The sequence below is a fragment of the Mastigoproctus giganteus genome, chromosome 12 (assembly GCF_048544385.1).
Source record: "Mastigoproctus giganteus isolate SK-2022 chromosome 12, ASM4854438v1, whole genome shotgun sequence".
NCBI classification, from domain to species: domain Eukaryota; kingdom Metazoa; phylum Arthropoda; class Arachnida; order Uropygi; family Thelyphonidae; genus Mastigoproctus; species Mastigoproctus giganteus.
In genome coordinates, this window is record NC_143586.1 from 175,959,279 (window position 1) to 175,981,778 (window position 22,500).

The 22,500-nt window shown below is 36.6% G+C and overlaps 1 protein-coding gene across 1 annotated transcript in view; it reads left to right on the forward strand.

The window, feature by feature from the left end:
* The window catches only part of LOC150077613 (uncharacterized), a 278,408-nt gene that overhangs the window by 79,374 nt on the left and 176,534 nt on the right, over positions 1 to 22,500 (forward strand). Inside the window, exons 5-6 of the mRNA XM_090385960.1 lie at positions 4,050 to 4,169; positions 18,630 to 18,851. Coding sequence (XP_090242086.1) covers positions 4,050 to 4,169; positions 18,630 to 18,851 — 342 coding nt within the window. The remainder of the gene's footprint in view (positions 1 to 4,049; positions 4,170 to 18,629; positions 18,852 to 22,500) is intronic.

Here is a 22,500-nt window from a genome sequence, read left to right on the forward strand (position 1 = left end):
GTGAAAAGGATAGATGGAACAGGACCATGGTATGTCTGCCAGGGGCAAAATTTGATGACATAAAGCATATGTCATCTTTTAAGGGCACAAAAGGTGATATTGTTGTACATGTTAGCAACAATGACATTAAGAGTAGATCTGCAGATTTACTTAACAAGTACAGGTCAATGTTGCAAAAAAAAAAAAAGTCGTGAATTAGGGTTAAATTTGAAAGTGTCTGCAATTCTGCCCAGATGTGCTAGGAGGGAGTACATGATGAGAGCCTTGTCAATCAATTTGGTCCTGGAGGAAATGTGCAAGGCTCGTGGGATAAAAATTTTTTTTGCCTGGTCTGTGCTTGTTAACAGGAGAGACTGTTTCTACAGGAATGGGATACACTTAAATAGAAAGGGTGCAAGAATATTTGCTGATGCTATCGAGGCAGTGTTAGGTGGGTCGGAAAACTGCTAGCTTGGGGAGATTCACAGACTAAAAGATTAAAAGTAGCCACAGGCAGAGGTGAAGGTGATTCTTGCACAACTTCTATTAGAATAAGGAGCGAGGGGTGCTGGGGTTTCAGGGACTGATGGCAATCATCGTGAAACAGATGGGTATAAGGGGGCATAAATTCAAATGTTAGGGTAACTAATAATAAGAATAGGAACATGTATACTTGCATGTATTCCAATGTTAGAAGTATAGTAAATAAATTTAATGAATTTCAAGTGTTGGTCAAGACATCAAAGGCAGATATTGTTGGGATATCTGATACGTGTCACACTGATATTAGGAATGCAGAACTGGAATTTGGGGAGTACAATGTGTACAGAAAGGATAGACAGGATAGGAAGGGAGGAGGTGTTATGCTGTTAATTAAGAAAAACATAAAATCAAAAGAAGTGCATCTAGTTGATATAGATGAACTGTACACTGTTGAGTCAGCTTGGTGTGACATAAGCACTGCGAAAGCAAAAATAAGAGTAGGAGTGTGTTATAGGACTAATGACTTGAATGAGTACAGTGAACAATTGTACAGAGAAATAGAGTGGGCTAGTAAATCAGAATATCTTATAATGGGGGATTTTAACTTCCCAGATATTGACTGGAACTTGTGGGTTGGTCACTCACACACTAGTAAGACTTTTGTGGATTTATTGGATGATTGTTTTCTGCAGCAGCATGTTTGAGAAGCAACCAGAGAGGGTAATACTCTTGATCTGGTTATCAGCAGTGATTATTCGTGTATTAAGAATTTGCAGATAAATGAACCATTAGGTGGCAGTGATCACATTGTACTGATGTGGGATTTACTTAAAGATATAATTACCATCAGAGGTAAAGGAAATGGTTTTTGCTTCCATAAAGGTGAGTACAATGGGATCAACTGACGATGTTACCAACAGCAAATTCTCAGTGGGAAGCATTCAAGGAATCAATCGTGGAAGCTACTAAAAGTTTCATACCTATTAAGAAATATTGTTCAAAGTTTAGGCCTAAATGGTTATCAAATGAACTAATGAGACTCGTGACAGAGAAGAAAAATGCATGGGATGCATATAAATTATACAGATTGGAGCAAAATGGTATTAAGGGTAAGTTGTTACAATGGATAAAAGGATGGTTGAGTGAGAGAAGACAGAGGGTGGTAATCAATGGGTGCAGCTCTTCATGGACTAATGTTATTAGTGGAGTCCCACAGAGTTCAGTGTTGGGTCCACTGTTGTTTTGTATATTTATCAATGATATTGATGAAGGTATATCAGGCTTAGTGTCGAAGTTTGCAGATGATACAAAGGTTGACAGGGTTGTTAATGACAGTAATGGCAGTGTGCCCCTGCAACAGAATCTAGATAATTTGGGCAGATGGGCTAAGAAGTACAACTGAAGTTTAACCTTGACAAATGCAAAGTACTGCATATGGGTAGAAGTAACCCCAGAGAAACGTACCAACTGTGTGGTACTACACTTAAGATGGTAGAAAATGAAAAAGACCTGGGAGTAATTGTGCAGTCAGATATGAAGTTTTCTGAGCAATGCAGACAGGCTGCCAGGTCAGGTCATGGGGTTTTGTCAATGATATATAGGAATTTTGCTAGCAGGGAAAAGGAGGTGATTGTCCCTCTGTATAAGGCAATTATCAGGCCATGCCTTGAGTACTGCGTACAGGTCTGGAGGCCTCATTTTAGGAAGGATGTAGATTTGCTTGAGAGTATACAGAGAAGGGCAACAAGATTAGTGAGGAGAATTAAGGGATCCTCTTACCAAGGGAAGGTCAAGTTCTGCAAATTTCTGGAGACTAGGCACCTGCGCTGAGATCTGATTGAGGTGTATAAGGCCTTGAATGGGTTGAGCACGCTGAATTCTGATGGGATCCTTCCACTTGTTCAGATTACGAACCTAAGGGGGCATAAATTCAAATGAAAAAAAAAGACAGATGTAGAATAGATGTGCGGGAATTTGCCTTTAGCCAGCGGGTGGTTAATTGCTGGAACAAACTTCCATCTGTTGTTGTGGAAGTTGATAGGTTAAATAAATTTAAGGAGGAACTGGACAGGCATTTGGAGGAAATGGTGTGTTTTTTTTGGATGATGCTGCATAAGCTCATACACTTGCTTTCGTGCATCACATGCCACTACTACTACTACTACTGCCTGATAACACAGAGGGTCGGCATTCCTCCATGTGGTGTGGGTGCCACACCTTGACCTCTGCTTACATTGGTTCACACCTGGGTGGTCACCCACCATGTGCTTGTGCATGGAGGTTATACACAGGATTACTAAACAGTCCCACCATCGTGAAGGTGCAAGCAGAGGATTTTTGGCTGTCACAGACCGTCCGGACTTCGCCGAAATTGGGTTCACTTATCTTGAGTGTCACCCAAATATCAGTTCCACAGCATTTTATACTCTCAGGTAGCAATTACAGCTTGTCTAGCATATCTGATAGAATGTCTGTGACAACCTCAAGGACCTCAATTACTTGAATGATGACAGTTATATTAAACTACAAGCAGGTGGGTATTTAAGTATATCATAAAACATTTAATTAATTGAATTGTGATTTTTTTTTAATTGTAATTCAGATTTTTTTTTTTTAATCCAATTTTTTTTTATCCAGATTTTTTTTCATCTTTACGCAGCTTTAGCTGAAAGTTGCAGGGTGCTGCATATTTTTGCACCCTGCTGTGTACTGCCCTTGTATGTATATACAAGGGCGAATTTAGAAATTTATGGACTGGTAACACTCTTCCATTGATATATGCACAGTTCTTCTTATATGTTGTTCCATCATCACGCAGTGAATTGTTTTGTGAAGAACTGATCTCTGGTGGTTGAAGCAGAAGTTTCCATTCTTTTTTCCAACAAAGAAGTGGGTCAAACTGGAGATAACTAGTCAAGAGACATTCAGTTCAGTAATTTCAGAAGTTTATGGAAACAGTTCTTTCAAAACATAGGCAATATTTAACTCATGGAAACATTCAAAAGTGAAATTACAGTGAAAGATTATCATTACAAGAATTAGCAGCAAAATTGAGAACCATGATGCAAATATGGGATATTAAACATGTCCCATATTTGCACCAGGTGGGTGCAAATATGGGACATGTTGAAATTTATCAATGATTTGTGTCACAAGTAACAACAATATCATCAAGAGACTAAGTAGCAATCCATAAAGAAAGCATAAAGAGTCCCCAACATCAGAAAAATATTGTACTGCTCAGTCTGCCAAAATTTGATACTCTGTTAATTTGTTTCTGCTTGCAGCTTTCCAGTGAACATGGTTATCCAGAGACAAAGTACAGGGTATATGTATTGTGAAATTGAAAACTCCACAAACCAGAATGTCTGGTATCTAGAATAAATGACCTTCATACTTGCACTGCCTTTTTAGTTACTTCACTCTGAACTCTGTCTCATTTGTGAGTAATTTAGATTTCTTTGTGTGATGAATCGTATTTATAAAAATATTTAAATGATTGTTAAGTAATATAATATAATAAAATAATAAAGCCATATAATAAAGCCAATCTGTTTTTTTTTTTTTTTTTCCATATATTATTATAGGAAAGTCTTTTCATGCCACATCCACATAAATCTCCAGGTCAAGTTATGCATGATCGTCTTTTGAGCTTACAGGAAATTCATTCAGAACTGAATGAAGGAAAGAACAAGTCCCAGAAAAAGGTAGACAAGTATTTTCAAAATTGTACCTTCTTTATCAGTTTGTATTAGTTTTTTTATTTAGAAGTGTTCTTATTAATTGAAGGATTAATAATTTCTCTCTGTAATTTACTTAATCATGGGCAGTTATATTTATTCAAATGGCAAGACTAGAAAGTACTATTAGGAAGTCGGAGAAAACAATAAGTGCGTGCGTGCGTGTGTGTCCGCACATCTATTCTATAACTGTCTTTCCTCAATTTGAATTTATTATGTCTGCTCAGGTGAGTAATCTGAGCAGGAGGAAGAATCCCATTGGCATTGAGCCTACTCAAACCATTCAAGGCCTTATATACCTCAATCAGATCACCTCGAAGGTGCCTAGTCTCTAGATGCTGCAATTTATAGAACTTAGGCCTTTCTTGGTGACAGCAACCCTTTGTTCCATTCACCAATCTCGTTACCCTTCATTGTACTCATTCCAGCAGATCTACATCGTTCCTATAATGAGGCCTCCAGACCTGTATGCATTATTCATGGTGTGGCCTGAATATTGCTTTATACACAGGGATAACCACTTCCTTATTCCTACTAGCAAAATTCCTGTATATCTGGCAGCCTGCCGGCACTGCTAGAAAACTTCATATCCAACTGCACAATTACCCCCAGGTCTCATTCTCCACTACCCTGAGTGTAACACCACACAGTTGGTACATTTCTCTGGGGTTACTTCTACCCATATTCAGTACTACTTTGCATTTGTCAATATTTAACATCAGTTGCTACCTGTTAGCCCATCTGCCCAACTTTTCTAGATCCTGTTGAAGTAGCATACTATCATTATTGTAATTAACAACCCTGCCAACCTCATATCAACTGCAAACTTAGACATTAACCATGATATAACTTCATCAATATCATTGATAAATACCAAAAAACAATAATGGGCCCAACACCGAACCCCGGTGTTGGGCCCATTATTGTTTTTAGAGGGACACCACTAATAACCTCAGTCCACGTAGAGCAGTATCCATTGATTACCACTGTCTGTCTTCTCCCACTCAGCCATCCTTTTATCTATTGTAGCATATTGCCCTTAATGCCATACTGCTCCAATTTGTACAGTAGTCTTCCATGTGCAACAGTATCAAAAGCTTTCCTAAAATCCAAATATATAATATCAAAATTATTTTTTGCATCCAGTTCCTTTGTGACCACATCATAGTATCCAATCAAATTTGTCAGACAAGTCTTCCCCTTCACAAACCCATGCTGTGTCTGGTCTTGTCCAGATGATCCTGCATCGCTTCCTTAACCAGTGACTCCATTATTTTCCCTGGAACAGAAGTTAAACTAACTGGTCTGTAATTACTCGAGTCACCTTTTGATCCCCCCTTTGCACATCTCTGGTCCATGGGGACCTCTCCTGAGTCCAAGGAAGCTTTCATAATTATGGCTAAGGGTTTGCTTACTTTCTTTGCTGCATCATTTAATATAAATGGATAGATCCTATCCACTTCAGGTGCCTTTCTTATGTTGAACTTCAACAATTTCTCATACGCTTTGCTCTCAGTAATTACAAAATCATTTAGCTCCTTGGTAGAGTTTGATAAGCTTCTGGCCTCCACTTGCCTTCAGAATTCCTCATGGTTCAATGTAGATGCAAAATACTCATTCACTTTGTCAGCTACGTTACCAGGATCATCAACAGTCGAACCATCGATATCAAGTGAACCATTTCTAGATTTTACATAGGTAAAGAAGTCTTTGCTATTCCTCTTTCCATCCTTTGCCAAAGATTTTTCATAATCTGCCTCTGCTTGCCTAACATCCTTTGTGAGTTGATTACAGACTAGCTTATATCTACTGTAGTCTTTTGCGGCCCTGGTAATTTATACGTATCGCAATCATTCTTCTCTACGCGAGTCTCATTAGTTCATCTGATATCCGGCTAAACCTTGAACAGTATTTCTTATTGGGGACAAAAAGCCTAGCAGCTTTCAAGAATGCTTCCCATTTAGAATTTACTCTTGGTAACATCATCAGTTGGTCCCATTTTATAGAATTTAAAAACTAAGACCACTGTAATCACCTTTACGAAAGCAAAAACCATTCCCTTGTAATCAACTCACATTATCTGCAGATTCTTAATGCACGAAGAATCACTGCTGATAACCAGATCAAGATTATTACTCCCTCTGGTTGCCTCTTGAACATGCTGCTGAAAAACCAATCATCGAATAAATCCTCAAAAGCTTTGCTAGTGTGCAAGTTGCCAACCCACGAGTTCCAGTCAATATCTCAGAAGATAAAATCCCCCATTATAAGGCAATCTCATTAACTAACAGCATAGCCACTCTTCCATTCCTATCCTGTCTGTCCTTTCTGTACACATTGGAATACACAAATTAACCATCACAGTCAGGTCACAAATTACATTTTTTGATTTAAATAAATAAAATACTACGATCAGTTAGAGAGAGAAAATGTTTTCACTCATTACAAGGGGCCATGAATTGGCAGATCTTATTCAAATGGCTAATGATTTTTAAAAGATGTGAGTGATCTGAACCTAAGTTATTCATCATATTGGGCTTACCTTTCAGTCCATTTCTTTAAAAAAAAAACAATTATAATAAATTTTTTTTATTTCAGTTTTATATTTTAATAAGTTTCTTTGATTTGACATGGTAAAAAATCAGTGATATGATATGCCAAATGCACCTTTCTTTGTGTTCTGTAATAAAAGGAAATAACTATGTTATCACAACATTCACTCGGCATTTTATTAATTTATGCCAAAAAAAAAAAAAAAAAGTCTGGACTGTGATCAGTTACATTTTTACTAATATGGACTAAAAGGAAATTAATTGGTTATCCTTGGTATATGTAATATTGACAAATGTGTTATTAGAGGGTAGCACACAAACAAATCCATTCCCTCTGTACCAAGCACACGCCTCTTGATTAAACCGAGGTTTGAGCCCGTGACCACCAAATACGGAGGATGCGGAAATGTCAGGGGATGACCACCATATATCTCCGGAGCAATATGGCCTTAGTTGCTGATGCTCTTAAAAACCAAATAATTAACATTAACATTCCCTCTGTACCAAGCACTAGAAAGGTTGATTTATCGTGAGTGCAGTCTTAAATCATTGTTTGTGAGTGGGTGGGCCTTGTGGTTCCAGCACCTCCACAACCTTATTTTTAGGGCTTCCTAAAAAAATATGAGAATGAAGCAATATTGTAAAATTTTGATATATGAATATAATCCAATGTAATCTCAAATATGCAGTTGGTAAGGCATTTCTGTACATATCAGTTACTGGCAATTATTTAGACATACTGCAAACAGAATTTCACTGTTCAGTGCCTTTCTTTGCAACTGGTATTAGGTATCTCCTGAATACTTCTGTCACTGGCATTACCATTCAGTTGTTCTGCCTCTGAGATGACTAAGACACGTGTTCTTGATGATTCGGATTTAAAAATTCTAATTAGTAGTTTCTGTTGAGGGTTATGCGCCAAAACTCCTACTAATGCGGTTGTAAGCTGAAAATTTTTACCCAAGTTCTTAAGTTTACAGTTTTCTCAGAACATTGTACAAATTTCTTACCTGCCAGATTTAGTAATTTCATTTGGGAAACTCTTGTTCTTTCTTCCACCTCTTCTGTATCAGGACTATTTTTATCACAGTTTTTACATGACAGATTTGAAGTACCAGTCATGCCATAAAATAAAAATAAGAAAAAAACTGTTGCAAGGATAAATTTATAAATTTTTGTATATCTGTACTCTGCATCTGAAAATGTGCTTCATTTTGAATGATTGTAAAGTACCTAACTTGCTTTTTAATTTTGAAAACTAAAGAGCTCTGTTCTAACTTGCCATGTATCACTAACAGCACATCACCATTTGTGTGCTTTGTCTGTTTCAGCAGGTCATTATAAATTTTATTGTATAAAGTTATGTAGTTAATTATTCTTATTTTTTCTCATGGAATTGATTATTTTAATTAACTACAGCATTCAGCTTGCTCAACCCATTCAAGGCCTTATATACCTCAGTCAGATCACCTTTGCAGGTGCCTACTCTCCAGGCACTGCAACTTGCAGAACTTAAGCCTCTCTTGGAAAGAGCACCCCTTTGTTCTTCTCACCAATCTTGTTGCCCTTCTCTGTACTCATTCTGGCAACTCTACATCCTTCCCAAAATGAGGCCTCCTGACCTGTACACAATACTCTAGGTGTGGCCTAACCATTGCCTTGTACAATGGGATAATCATGCTAGCAAAATTCCTATATATCATTGACAAGACTCCATGACCTGCCCTGGCAGCCCGTCTGCACTGCTCAGCAAACTTCATATATGATCGCACAATTTCCTCCTAGGTCTTTTTCACTTTCCACTTCCCTGAGTGTAGTACCACACAGTTGGTACGTTTCTCTTGGGTTATTACTACCCATACGCAGTACAGTTAGTCCTCGAATAGCACGATAGTTGTGTTCCTAGAAACCCTCGTGCAATATAAATAACAAGCCCTATGGAAAAAATAGGGTTAGGTGCTGACCACCCAAGATTGAACACACATTTGTAACCAAAACATTACCAAACAATAAATAATCGTAATAAAAACACATATTTTATTACGATTATTCTTAGTCATAATAAAACACTTACGTATTTTATTACTATTACGTAATAAAATATTGCTAATGCTTTTGCTTCTATCATAAGCCAACTTGTTCTTTGTTTGATTTTCTATCCAAGCAGATGACAGCCGTTCCACCTCTTCCAGTTCTTTGTCTTGATCTAATGGATTTTATTACACTTTGAGTTGTTCCTACTATGAAAGTTTTTATTTTCTCTACATTCTTTCTAATTCTCAGCGTTGCCTCATTTAGGCCTGTAGCATGTGTAATATCACATGTTCTTTCATTTTGCTCAAAGTGTTTCAGAATTTCATATTGGACAGGACAGAGGCAGACTGGCCATAAACCTTACCGGAAAAATCCTGGTGGGCCGGAGGCCAGAAGACGATGGAGGCTGGTGTGATTTTGGCCATAAATGCTAGTATGAGGCCACTACAAATTTTCCTCAGTAAGAATTTTTGACTCAGTCCACCTGTTTTTATGTTATTTACGTTATTATGGTGAAATGCGTTTCCCCTTCACTGATATAAAAAATCTATCCACATTGCTTTTTTCTCTCTGAATCTGTAGTGTCTTCGCCAGGATGCTTCCTTTTCACACCTTTTAAGTATTTTACTAATTTTTAGGAAATAAAGCCCAATTACAAAATGAGGAGGCACGCTTAATACACGCTTAATACACACAAACAAAGCTGCGCGAGTGTAGCAACTGAATAAACAACACCATAAAGAGATGCACTATTAACACCTCACTAACTCATATTTCTGGAGATCACTACCATAAAACAATAAAAACAATTTGCGTTTCTGCTGGTGGAATCTGTTATAAACTAGTAGTAAATTCGATGTAATTGCATTTGTGATAATACCAATAGGTGGAATTGTGTTGGTTTTTACGTTATTATGGTGAAATATATTTCTTCTTCACTGATATAAAAAAACAAAAATACATTTTTGGAATCTTCTCTTCATTCCTATCGTGTTGCGTTCAGTTGGGGTGATTCCGCATTGGACTGCCATTTCTTGTAAACACAAGGATGAATCGTGCATAAGCGAATTCGATTTGTGTTATATATAACATTGTTCCCCTATTTATAAATTGTGTATGATTGAATTTGTGTAGTGTAAACACGCGTGATACGAGGACTGATTGTACTTTGCATTTGTCAATGCTAAACTTCAGTTGCCACTTCTCAGCCCATTTGCCGAACTTATCTAGATCCAGTTGAAGTAGCATACTGTCATTAACAACCCTGCCAATCTTTATATCATCTGCAAACTTGGACATAATCCTGATATACCTTCATCAATATCATTGATGAATACAAAAAAAAAAAAAAAATGGGCCCAGCACCAAACTCTGGGGAACTCCGCTAATAACATTTGTCCATGAAGAGCAGTGTCCATTGATTACCACTCTGTCATCTCCCACTCATCCATCTCTTTATCCCTTGTAGCAACTTACCATTAATGCCATACCTTTCCAATTTGTACAGCAATCTTCCATATGCAACAGTATCAAAAACTTTCCTGAAATCCAAGTATATGATATCAAAATTATATTTGACATTCAGTTCCTTTGTGACCACATCATAGTATCCAATCAAATTGGGCAGACAAGACCTCCTTTAACAAACCCATGCTGTCTTAACTATTACTGCACTTAACTATTATAGCCTATGTAGTGAAATTTACAATCATAATTTTCTTGTTTAATACTGTAGTAAATATTATAAATAAGATTATACTAAATTGTATTAGTAGAATAACGTTAAATGTTCAAGCTTTTACTTGTTTTGTTGCTGATTTTATGAACAATCAATATAACATCCTTCTTATGTACGACCCTTTTTCTTATTCCCCTGGGGGGGGGGTGTCATTATATAGAGCTTCGACTGTATATGCATTATATGTCTAACCATAAATGTTATCTATTACTATTATCCTAAAAATATAAATTATAAATGTACACATGAGTGTGAATATATGTGCACAATTACATCTAAATGTGATAATAGGTATATGTTTTTAGGTGCATGAGTGTCTACTATGCTATGGTGAATGTGTGTGTTTATGCGTGGTACAAGTAAATGTTTGCCAGCACTCCCCAGCTTACGTAATACTCGACTTACGGAAATTCGACATTACTAAGTTTTTTTTTCCACCAGTGCAAACTTTAAAAAATCATGGAAACGTATTTTGCATCCTGTTGAAATAAATGGAGGTATTGTGAAAATATCGTAATGTGAACCCAATAACACATTTTTTTTTTCCTATTGTTTTTATTGTTTTCATAAAACAATAAAGACAAATTTGCACTTTCCGGATTTTTGGGCTTTTCTGTTAGTGCAGTCTATTATAAACAGGTTGTTGTTGTTGTTGTTATTTGGTTTTTAGGAGCATTAGCAACTAAGGCCATATTGCTCCGGCGATATGCGGTGGTCATTCTGACCTTTCCACATCCTCCGTATTTTGGTGGTCACGGGCTCGAACCCCGGTCTAATCAAGAAGCGTGTGCTACACACTGCTGCTGCTCCTGCCCACCTGGCTACTGAGGCGCTTATATATAAACAGGTAGTAAACTCAATCTTATTGCATTTGTGATAATACCGATAACTGGAATTCTGTGGGTTTTTACGTTATGGTATTATGGTGAAATGAGTTCCCTTTCACTGAAATCTTCAATCATATAAAAAACATAAACAAATTTTCAGAATTTTCTCTTCATTCCTATTCACTTATTAGAATGGTGAAAAGAAAGGGACCAACGGAAAGTGCAAGTGCTGGCATTGCTAGGAAATGAAACAAAATTAATTTAGAAATGAAGATGATTAATGAAGAAGTACAAACCGAAGCAGGACAAAGTTTGTCATCTATTGCACGGAATTAGATCTCGCTGCTTCAACAGTGAATACTATTTTAAGGGACAGTGCGTGTATAAAAGAACAGGATCAATGCATTTAAGTTCAACAGTGATCACAAAACAGTATTCAGGTTCTATATCGAAGATGGAAAAGCTATTAATAATATGGATGGAAAACAGAATCAGAAGCAAGTGCCCCTGAGTCCAATGTCCATTAAAGCAAAAGCAACAAGTATTTATAAAGATATTAAGGATAAGTACAATAAACCCCAACCCAAGTTCGTGGCAAGTAATGGGGGGTTTAATAGGTTCAAACATCATGCTGGTTTCCAAAACATTAAAGTATGTGGCAAATTTGCCTGCGCCAATTCTGCAGCTGCAGAGAAATTTTTGTGATGTGTTGGAAAAAAACTCTTTTAAATCTCCACAGCCCTCAACTTCTACCTGCATGCTTATCTAGAGAATTAATTCTGGCAATGATGCTCAAAAGGTAAAACTTGCTGACGTTATACTTGTCTCCTCTCTCTTTTTGTAATTTTATAATTTTGAAATTTTTATAATTTTTCCTGTGCATGAGATAAATAATTCTATTTACATGTTCTTTGAACATGTAAATAGAATTGAACATTTCTTTTTTGCTTCAATCGAATTCAGCACGCATAGTTGTGAGTGCTGCATAAGCATTTAGGGAAATTCAGACTTATGTAGAGTTCTGCAGAATGCAACCCTTACGTAAGTCAGGGATTGGCTGTTATGTTTATTGTTTGTTATTTGGTTTTTAGGAGCATTAGCAACCAAGGCCATATTGCTCCGAGGATATGCGGTGGTCATTCCCTGACCTTTCCGCATCCTCCGTATTTGATGGTAACGGGCTTAAACCCTGATCTAATCAAGAAGTGTGTGCTACGCACTGCTGCTCCTGCTCACCTGGCTACAGAGGCACCTGGAGTGGCTGTATATGTACATATGTGGGTGAGCATAGGTATGTATTAGGGATTGTTTCCCCGGGATCACTGTTGATTTTTGCTGCGGGATTTCCCGGTCTGAATTACTAACTTTAATAATCAATACTAACAGTCTTACACACACATTATAAATATATATATATATGCGATCATCATGCGCGGCAAGATAAATAGTTTCTTCATAATTTGAGATATCGTCAGCAATAAAGATGTGTATTATTTTAATTTAGAAAAATAATTATTTTCATACATTACATTTGCAATATATATATATATATATATATATATATATATATATATATATATATATAAAGCAGAAAGTGAAAGGCCAGCACTTTCTTACATATCTCTGTAATGTCATCATCGTCATTTCTCGAGTCTCGACTCTTCTCAATTATACATGTCATTTGTCCTAGAAAGATCCTCTTGCAGTTAAGCCGCTTTATATATATTTTATTGTTTTATTATTTTGTGACGATGGAGAGATCAAAAACATTCATCTGGCAGTACTTCATTAAATGTAATAATAATGAAGAAGCAAAGTGTAGTCATTGTGGTGCAATACTGAAATGTAGAGGTTTTTCTACAAGTGGCTTGCTTCGGCATTTAAAAACTCAACATTCTATTGAGAAGCCTATGTTGGCAAATGATTGTAACCTCAAACGTTCTGCAGGGGATGAATCTGTAGAAAGCTCTTCGAAATGTTTAAAAAGTGTTCATTCTCGGCCCATATTGTTTAGTTTTTTAAAGAAAGACACAAAAGAAGAAATCATTGCAAAGCTTGTAGCTATAGATGGATTTCCTATCAGTGCCATATGTAAAAGTGAATTTATTCAGCAAGCGTTCAGTGAAAAAGGTTTACTTCTTCCTAAAAATCCCAATCATGTTATGCAATTAGTGTATAAACAGTATAATATTATAAAATAAAATATAAAAGAAATTGAACAATCATTAAAATATGGTAAGAGGTTCAGCCTTTCTCTAGACGAATAATCGTCGCTTAAAAACAAATGTTATTTAAAAACAATGTTCATCAAGATAAAGACAAATTTTGGAAACTAGGAATGATTGCTATTAATGATAGAATAAACGTCGAAGAAATGGTTGAAGAAGTAAAACAGAAGTTATTGGCGTTTAAATTATCAATAGAGCATCATATAGTTGCGTGCGTAACGGATGGGGCAAGTGTTATGGTGAAATTCGGACAGTTGATAGATTGTGAACATCAGCTTTGCTATGCCCATGGTATACACCTTGCAATATGCAATGTTTTATACAAGAGACGGAATGATTCGGAAGGTGTAATTGAGGTAAAAACAACTGAAGACAGCGAGGAAGATTTAGAAGAGGATGAAACGGAAAAAGAGGATGAAACGATTCAAATCTAAGCTTCAAAAACAATCCTGATAAGGAACAAAAATGTGATTTCAGAGATGACCTATTCTCCGGTGCATTAAACATAGCTAATATCATTAATAAAGTTAAAACGATTGTGCGAATGGTTCGAAAGTCTCCCTTGAAAAATGATACTCTTCAGAATTATGTTAAATCTTCATTCAAGCAAGAAAATTTAAGCCTAGCCTAGTATTTGATTCTAAAACTAGATGGAACAGTTTGGTAGCCATGTTAGAACGATTCTTACAGTTAAAATCACAAATTGAAAAAATGATTGGCTATAACATGAAAAATCCAATATGTGAAGCAGAGTATACAGTTGTTAATGGCCTTGTGCATGCGTTGAAACCCGTCGATATCGGATCGAAAAACCTTTGCAGTCGTGATGCGACACTTCTTACTGCAGAGGGCATTTTTTCTTTCATCATACAAGAACTTTCTGAACAAAATTCTATCTTTTCGAGAAAAGTTCAGGAAGCACTAATTTTAAGGATAAACGAGAGAAGGCAAAAAGCTTTGGTTGGATTATTGAAGTATATAAAAACTGGAAAAACATATTATAAAAGAAACAGAAAAATAGTAGAAACCGAGTCGCAACCATTTCCAAGCAAGTCAGCCTTGTTGGTTACAGCAAAACGAATAATAACTCGTCTTGGGTTTTCCTCTTCTGAATCGTCACATTCTGACTCTGAGAAAGAGTGTGACAGTGAGAGCGAAAGACAGCTGACGCTTTGTAAGAAATTGACGCATCAAATCAAAAAACAAACTGAATGTGTTTCTAAAGACCCTCAACATGAAGCTGAAGGTCAATCACTTGCAAAGAATATATCCAAGGAGTTCGAAATCTTTGAGGCAACTGGTGAAAAAGCAACAAATGTATTAAAATTAATGGACGCTGTCGAATCCATACCACCAACAAGGGTAGAAGCTGAAAGGTCCTTTTTCAGCTGCAGGACTATTTATAATCAAATCAGCGATAAAAGTGTTAATTGCCTGTTTCTTACGTTCATATTACATGTCAATTGCCAAATCAGTTTCAAAATAAACTACCCAAGAGAAATAAATTTTTGTTTAACAATGTAGTCACTAGTCTGTCAAGGTTTAAAAAGAACATGTTAAGTTTCTGAAATGCAAGTTTTGAATTTGTTTCAATTTGTAGTTATATATATATATATATATATATGTGTGTGTGTGTGTGAATAAATAAAATGCTGTGAAATTTTCAGTTTTAATTCCACCTACAATAATCCTGGGATCCCAGGAAAAGAACATTTTTATCCCCGGATTCCAGGATTACTGAAATCCGGGAAAAAGACAATCCCTAGTATGTATATGTCAGTATGTTTGGGTTGGAAGAAAGTTGTATAAAAGTCATTGGATGTCAGGTCACCAATGTAAGCCATGCAGTGATCGAATGAATGTTTATGATTAGTATAAAAAAAAATGTGGTGTTTTGGTAGTTGTTATATTTAGGTGGCACTTGTGTTATGTGCTGTTATGCAGTCTGCCCCTAAGAAAATTGGAGGCGCCTCCGTAGCCAGGTGGGAAGGAGCAGCAGTGCATAGCACACGCTTTCTTGATTAAACCAGGGTTCGAGCCCGTCACCACCAAATACGGAGGATGCGGAAAGGTCAGGGAATGACCACCGCATATTCCCAGAGCAATATGGCCTTAGTTACTAATGCTCCTAAAAACCAAATAACAACAACTGCATGCCCATAGTGTGATCTCTCCTTGTATAGGACAACCTGGCCCCTTGACATTCATCATCATCATCATCCATTTTTGATCCACCAGGATGAAGGCCTCTCTGGCAACTTTCCTTCTTTTCTCCCCTACAACCCCCATCTCCCTTCCCCACCTTCTATCCCAAAGCTTTTGCTTGGTGAACTCTTCCACCACTTATCATTTCCTGTTCTAAACAGCCTCCCCCCTATAGAATGGAATTCTTTCACAGGGGTGCTCCTATATCCCATTAACTTCCTGTTTCCAGGTGGAAAGTCTTCCTATCATCCACCTTCGTTTTCTTCATCTGTTTCCCCAGTCGCTTTTTAACTTTCCAGAGTGGTTTTTTTTTTTTTTTTTTCCCCTCTGTCTCCTCCTTTGGGGCCTTCCTGGAAAGCTCAGATGCCATCCAGGGTTTGCCTCCACCAGAAACCTTTTTACTCCATTCTACACCCAGCCTACCCTCCCCAAGGCAGTGGACAGGCAACATGAAACCCACTAAGGAAACTATGGCTAAATGACTGTAGAAACAACAGATCAACACAGCCACACACTACACTCTGCAGACCAATTCTATAAAAATTTAGCATAAGTTAACTTAGTATGGTGAATTAGGTATGCCTATGCTAAAAATGTGTCAGTTTATAACAAAAGAAAACCTTTGAAAATCATGAATGATTAGTATGAGAGCAAATGAACACCACAGGGACTACTCATTGTAAATGTGGCTGAGGAAGAAATAAAGAAACACCAAATGCATTCACTTGAACAGAAAATTGAAGTTTTAAAAGAATCCAGTTTCTTTTGTGCCTCTTTTTAACCCAAAAGGAAACAAGCCTGTAAGGCATCAGTGTATTCTGTCTATAGTAACAAAGGACTTAAATACATGTATTCTAATGTTCCTTCAGATACAGTATTTTCTGTCCTTCCACCTACTGTGTTCATGTGTGTGTGGAAGGAAACAGTTATAATTACTCCACTACCAGGTAATTTGCTGTAATGTCGTTTTGCCACATTCTTGAATGATTATCTTCAAGTTCATTTTGGGTTCCCCCTCCCGCAGAGAAAATTAAAAAAAAAAAGTCCAAATAAGATGAAACATACAAAATTAATTCGTGCTTAATTATTGCATTAAAATGCCATCCCTTCCCATGAAACTGGAAGGTTTGAGCATTCATTTTGCTCAATTTAAGCTCAATGATATTAAGCTCAATTCATGTGAGCTTAATATCTTTATATGGCTGCTTCCATATTAAGGCCCTGGTGCAGTGAGTTTCAACTTTTTTGTAATAAATGGATTCTCATAAGCAGTTCACATTAAAAATGCAATTAGAATTATACTCTTGTTGGTACTCAGGCACGACCACCAGGTCAGAATAGTTTACAATAAGTCAAGACTGCTAAATACGATTGTTAATCATGTTTAGCAGTCATGGTTTGAACCACAGTCCACTCAAAGTGCATATGCTACTGTAATCCCACTCCTGACCACTAGGCTACATAACTTTATTGTGGTTAAAACTCATTTATGTGGTGAAGTTGACTTTTTTGTATTAATGCACTAAAATGACATCAAATGATTTTGAAAATTTTGAATATCGGTTGATTCAATGATAAATGCTTATATTATTAATGTTCTTCAGTATAAGCTGCAAACAATCAGCTATACTGTTTCATCATTCCTTCCACTGATCACAATATTTTGAAAGTCTTCTTTTGTAGATGCTTTTAGGCAATCCTTCCATCAGGAGAATATGGTGGACACAGCAGGAATGTTGAGATATTAACTTCCCCCAATTTTTTGACTGTCAGAAATTGCACATGGTGAATGACATATGTCAGACCAAATTATTTTTGTGAATGAGCCAAACAATTTGCCATTTTTCAGGTCATTTACAGTGGATTGCATCTTCTCTGTTTAAAAACTTCTGCGCAAGTAATAGGCTGCATTAACACTGACACCGCGTAGAATGAATTTTGATGACACCTTGTCAAAAATGTAATCAGTTTGACCTACATATGTGATTTGACTTCCCTGTCTTTTTTAGTCTTGATAATGATGATGCTTTCCATTGAGAGCTTTGAACCTCAGTTTTTCAGTTATATTTATACACTAAAGACTTATCACCTGTTATAATTTAAAAATTCAGAAGCCAACACAGCATGCTCAAACAACTCATCTGAAAATGGACTTGATGCTGTCTTTGACCTCAAGTGAGAATGCATGAAACAAACTTGACACTCACTTGCCTCATGCCCAAATGTTCAATCAAAATAGCACAAACTGAACCAAATGAAAGTGGTATCCTCTGTAATTTTTTGAATGGTTAGCCATCAATCCACTTGAATCATGTGCAGATTGCATTGATTTGGTCATTTTTGCTTATTGATGTGCCATAGCTTCTTCGTTTTCAAGTGAAAAATTCCCTAACAAAATATTTGAAATCACTTGTACTAATTTTTCATAGAGCACTTCATGTTTTCAAGTTCACAAAAAATTTAATGTTCACACATTTCAAGAATTGCAAGATTATTTAGCAGACTTCATTAAACTTTGTATCTTTGGTTATTGCATTCTGTTTTTCTGCAGAAGTTTGTTCTATTTTTACCCATAAGTGTTGTAAACTGAAGTTCATTCATTAATATCTTGTGTTTGTAATGTATTTGTTATTTAAAGAGATTTTGTTAAAAATTGAAGAATTGAGTACGTATCTAATCAAATTAAATGTTTTAACACAGTGACTTGTTTTTAACTGTTAACTGTAACAATATAGAGTAAGCTTATTTGAATTTAGGCATACTTCATGATTTGAACAATTAAAAACAGCATTTTTAATGCTTGTTTATTTTATTTTATTATTTTTTTTCTTTTCTTACCATAGAATCCCCTTTCAAGCACACTCCTTAGCCCATTCAGTAATTCAGATAGTGGAAAAAGGAGAATTGCTCATGTCCCTAATGCTTTCAGGTTAGCTGCAATTGCTCAGAAACAGCGAGAATACAACAAGGCAGTAGCTGAAGGAAGAGAGGCTTCTAGTTCAACACCAACAGTTGCTACTACTATAACAAAAGGATCTAAAAGAGTAGCTCATATTCCTACGGTTGTGAGTATATATGCTACATTGTACAAAAACAAAATATAAAATAAATGTTTTTTTTTTTTTTTTAATGAGAACCCCAAACATGAAAGGTATCAAAACCTATAGTACTTAGTACCGTGCATGGGTTGAAGGAGAAGTATGGGGAAAGGGGGATGCCGGAAACTTTGCTCTAGAGACTAAACATGGATTTCACCACTTCAAGCCTCCAATAAGCAAAGTGGTGGTATTTCACCGGTTGATGAGTCATCTACCACCTGTAGCGTATTAGATATAACATGAATACTAATAAATATGTCATCGTCATCCCATATATAATTTTTTTTTTTTTTTTTTCAGTTTTTTTAATTAAATTTTTAAAGATTCATTGGTCTTTCTTTTGTGACACTAACTGTTTGACTACCAGATATGATCCCTCCATGGTCAGTTATGACTTCCACTCATTCATACAATGCATATCTTAGTAAATGCTCATCATTGGTTAATATATAAAAATTTTATTCCTAATCTACATAATTTTCATTTTTTATTATTTTTTATAGCTCTATCTGTATATCCAGCAAGGTATCCTTCAATAGAAAATACTGCAATACCGCCAATTCTATTTCTCATTTCATATTCTTTTAAATTAATAATTTTTTGGTCTTTCATATTCTTGATTTTCCTTCAGATAAATAATTTTTATTCTGTGCCTTCATACACAGCTTTATCATTTTCTTACACAACATTCTTTATTATGATAGTAACTTCTATTTCAATTAACTAGTTTCTCGCTGTGGGGTTAGGCATTTACTCTCCCACCTTGCCCAGATATTACCATACTTTACTCTTCTATAAACTTTGACTTCTTCCACAAGACTTCTTTTAGAGAAATTCAAGGGATTGGCTAGTGCTAACTCTGCTCGTTTTCTCTTATCCTCTCTTTTTCTATATTCAGTCATACTGGAATACCAGGAAATGAAATTGCACATCATGCTGCCAAACATCCATCCAGCTCAGCCCCAGCGAATTCCCTAGTACCATTCAGAGATTATAAAATAAATATACAAAGTATATGTAAAGATCGAAGGATTCTTCAATGGCAAGTGCAAATTCATAATAAACTACTTCAAATTAAGCATGTACCAAAATTATGGGCTTCCAGCCTCATTGCAAACAAACAAGAAGTAATTCTAACCAGAGCCAGAATTGGCCATACTCATTTAACCCATCTGTTCCTTTTGTCAGAATGATCCTCCTCAGTGTAATCATTGTCATACACCACTCACAGTCAAAAAAAAAAATTTGGAATGTACTCTATATAATAATGCTCGACTAGTGTCATTCAGTTCTCTGGCAAGCTTAAAGGAACCTTTGTCTCTTAATTATATCATAGGCGAAAAATCAAACCTCAGAGAATTCTTCTCCTTCCTAAAACAAATAGGACTGTATAGCTATTTCTAACTGCTTCTTCATCAACCAACACAGGCAGTATGAACCACTTTCATAAGTGCAATATGGCCTAAGTAGCCATTGCACTTAAAACCCCATCAACAACAACAACTCTGTTTTCAGGGAGAGGTGGAATAGGACCAGGGTTTGTCTGCCAGGGGCAAAAGTTGATGACGTGGTAGTGCAGATGCCATCTTTTAAGGGCACAAAGGATTATATTGTTTTACACGTTGGCACTAATGAGATTTAGGGTAGGAAATCTACGGACTTACTTAACAAGTACAGGTCAGTAAGTAGAGAGTTAGGGTTAAATTTGAAAGTGTCTGCAATTCTACCCAGATGTGATAGGAGGAAGTATATGATGAGAACCTTGTCAACCAATTCGACCCTGAAGAGATTGTGCAAGGATTGTGGGGTGGAATATTTCTCAGCGTGGTCTGTGCTTGTTAATGGGAGAGATTGTTTCTACTCTTAAATAGAAAGGGTGCAAGAATATTAGCTGATGCTATCGAGGCAGTGTTAGGTGGGTCAGAAAACTGCTAGCTTGTGGGGGAGATTCACAGACTAATAGAATGGTAGCCCCAACTCTGCCTGTGGTTCTTCGAAGCAGTGCAAGTGATTCTTGCACTGCTTTGATTGGAATGAGCAGCAGCCTGGAAAGCAGATACTGGTGATTTCAAGGCCTGCTGGGAGTCATCATTGAATAAGTCAATACATGGGTTGTGTTAGGGTAACTAAGATTAAGAAGAGGTATACTTGCATGTACACCTATGCTAGGAGTATGGTAAATAAATTTGATGAATTTGACGTGCAGGTCATGACATCAAAAGCAGATTGTTGGGATATCAGAGACATGGTGTCACATGGATATAAGCAGTGCTAAATTGGAATTTGGGGAGTAAAATGTGTACAGAAAGGATAGACAGGACAGGAAGGGAGGAGGAGGAGGGGTTATGCTGTTGGTTAAGAAATACAAAATCTAAGGAAGTGCATCCAGTTGACATTGGTGGACAATGCAATGTTGAGTCAGTGTGGTGTAACATCAGCAATGGGAAAGAGAAAATGAGAGTAGGTGTGTGCTATAGGCGTATTGAATCTGATGAGTATAATGAGGAATTGCTCAGAAAAAAAGTGGGCCAGTAAATCAGGATGTCTTATAATGGAGGATTTTTAACTTTCCAGATATCGACTGGAACTTGCAGTTTGCCTACTCCCACACTAGCAAGACTTTTGTGGATTTATTGAATGACTATTTTCTACAGCAACATTTTCAAGTGGCAACCAGAGGGAGTAATACTCTTGATCTTATTATTAGCAGTGATTCTTCATGCGTTAAGAATCTGCAGATAAAGGAATCACTGGGTGGCTGTGATCACAGTGTACTGATCTGGGATTTACTTAAAGATGTAACTACCAACAGGGGTAAAGGCAAGGGTTTCTGCTTTTGTAAAGGTGACCACAGTGGGATCAACTGATGATGTTACCAATGGTGAATTCTAAATGGGAGGCCTTCGGGGACTCGATCTTGGAGTGTACTAGGCTTTTCATACCAACCAAGAAATACTGTTCAAGGTTTAGGCTTAAATGGATATCAGATAAATTTCTTCACTGCCATGAGTTGCCATGCGGTTCATGGCTGCAAAGAAAAATCCATGGGATTCATTTAAATTATCATGTGACACAGAAGTCTATGACAGATATAAGCTAGTCTGTAATCAAGTCACAAAGCAGGTTAGACAGATTATGAGAAATCTTTGGCAAAGGAGGCAGAGAAAAACAGCAAAGAGTTCTTTACTTATGTAAACTCTGGAAGGAAAGAGATGAATCAGATTGGTCCCCTTAATAACAATTGTTTGACTGAAGTTAAACATAAGGAATGCACCTGGGGTGTATGAGATCTATCCAGTTATATTAAAGGAAGTAAGCAAGCCCTTAGCCATAATTATGAAAGCTTCCTTTGACTCGGGGGAGGGCCCCATGGCCTGGAAATGTGCAAATGTGTCCCCAATTCACAAAGAGTGACATGACTAATTACAGACCTGTTAGTCTAACTTCTGTTTCAGAGAAAATAATGGAGTCACTGGTTAAGGAAGCAATGCAGAATCATGTGGATAAGACTACAGTTATAGTTCAGACACAGCATGTGTTTGAAGGGGAAGTCTCCTCTGACAAATTTGATTGGATACTATGATGTGGTCACAAAGGAACTGGATGCAAAGAATAA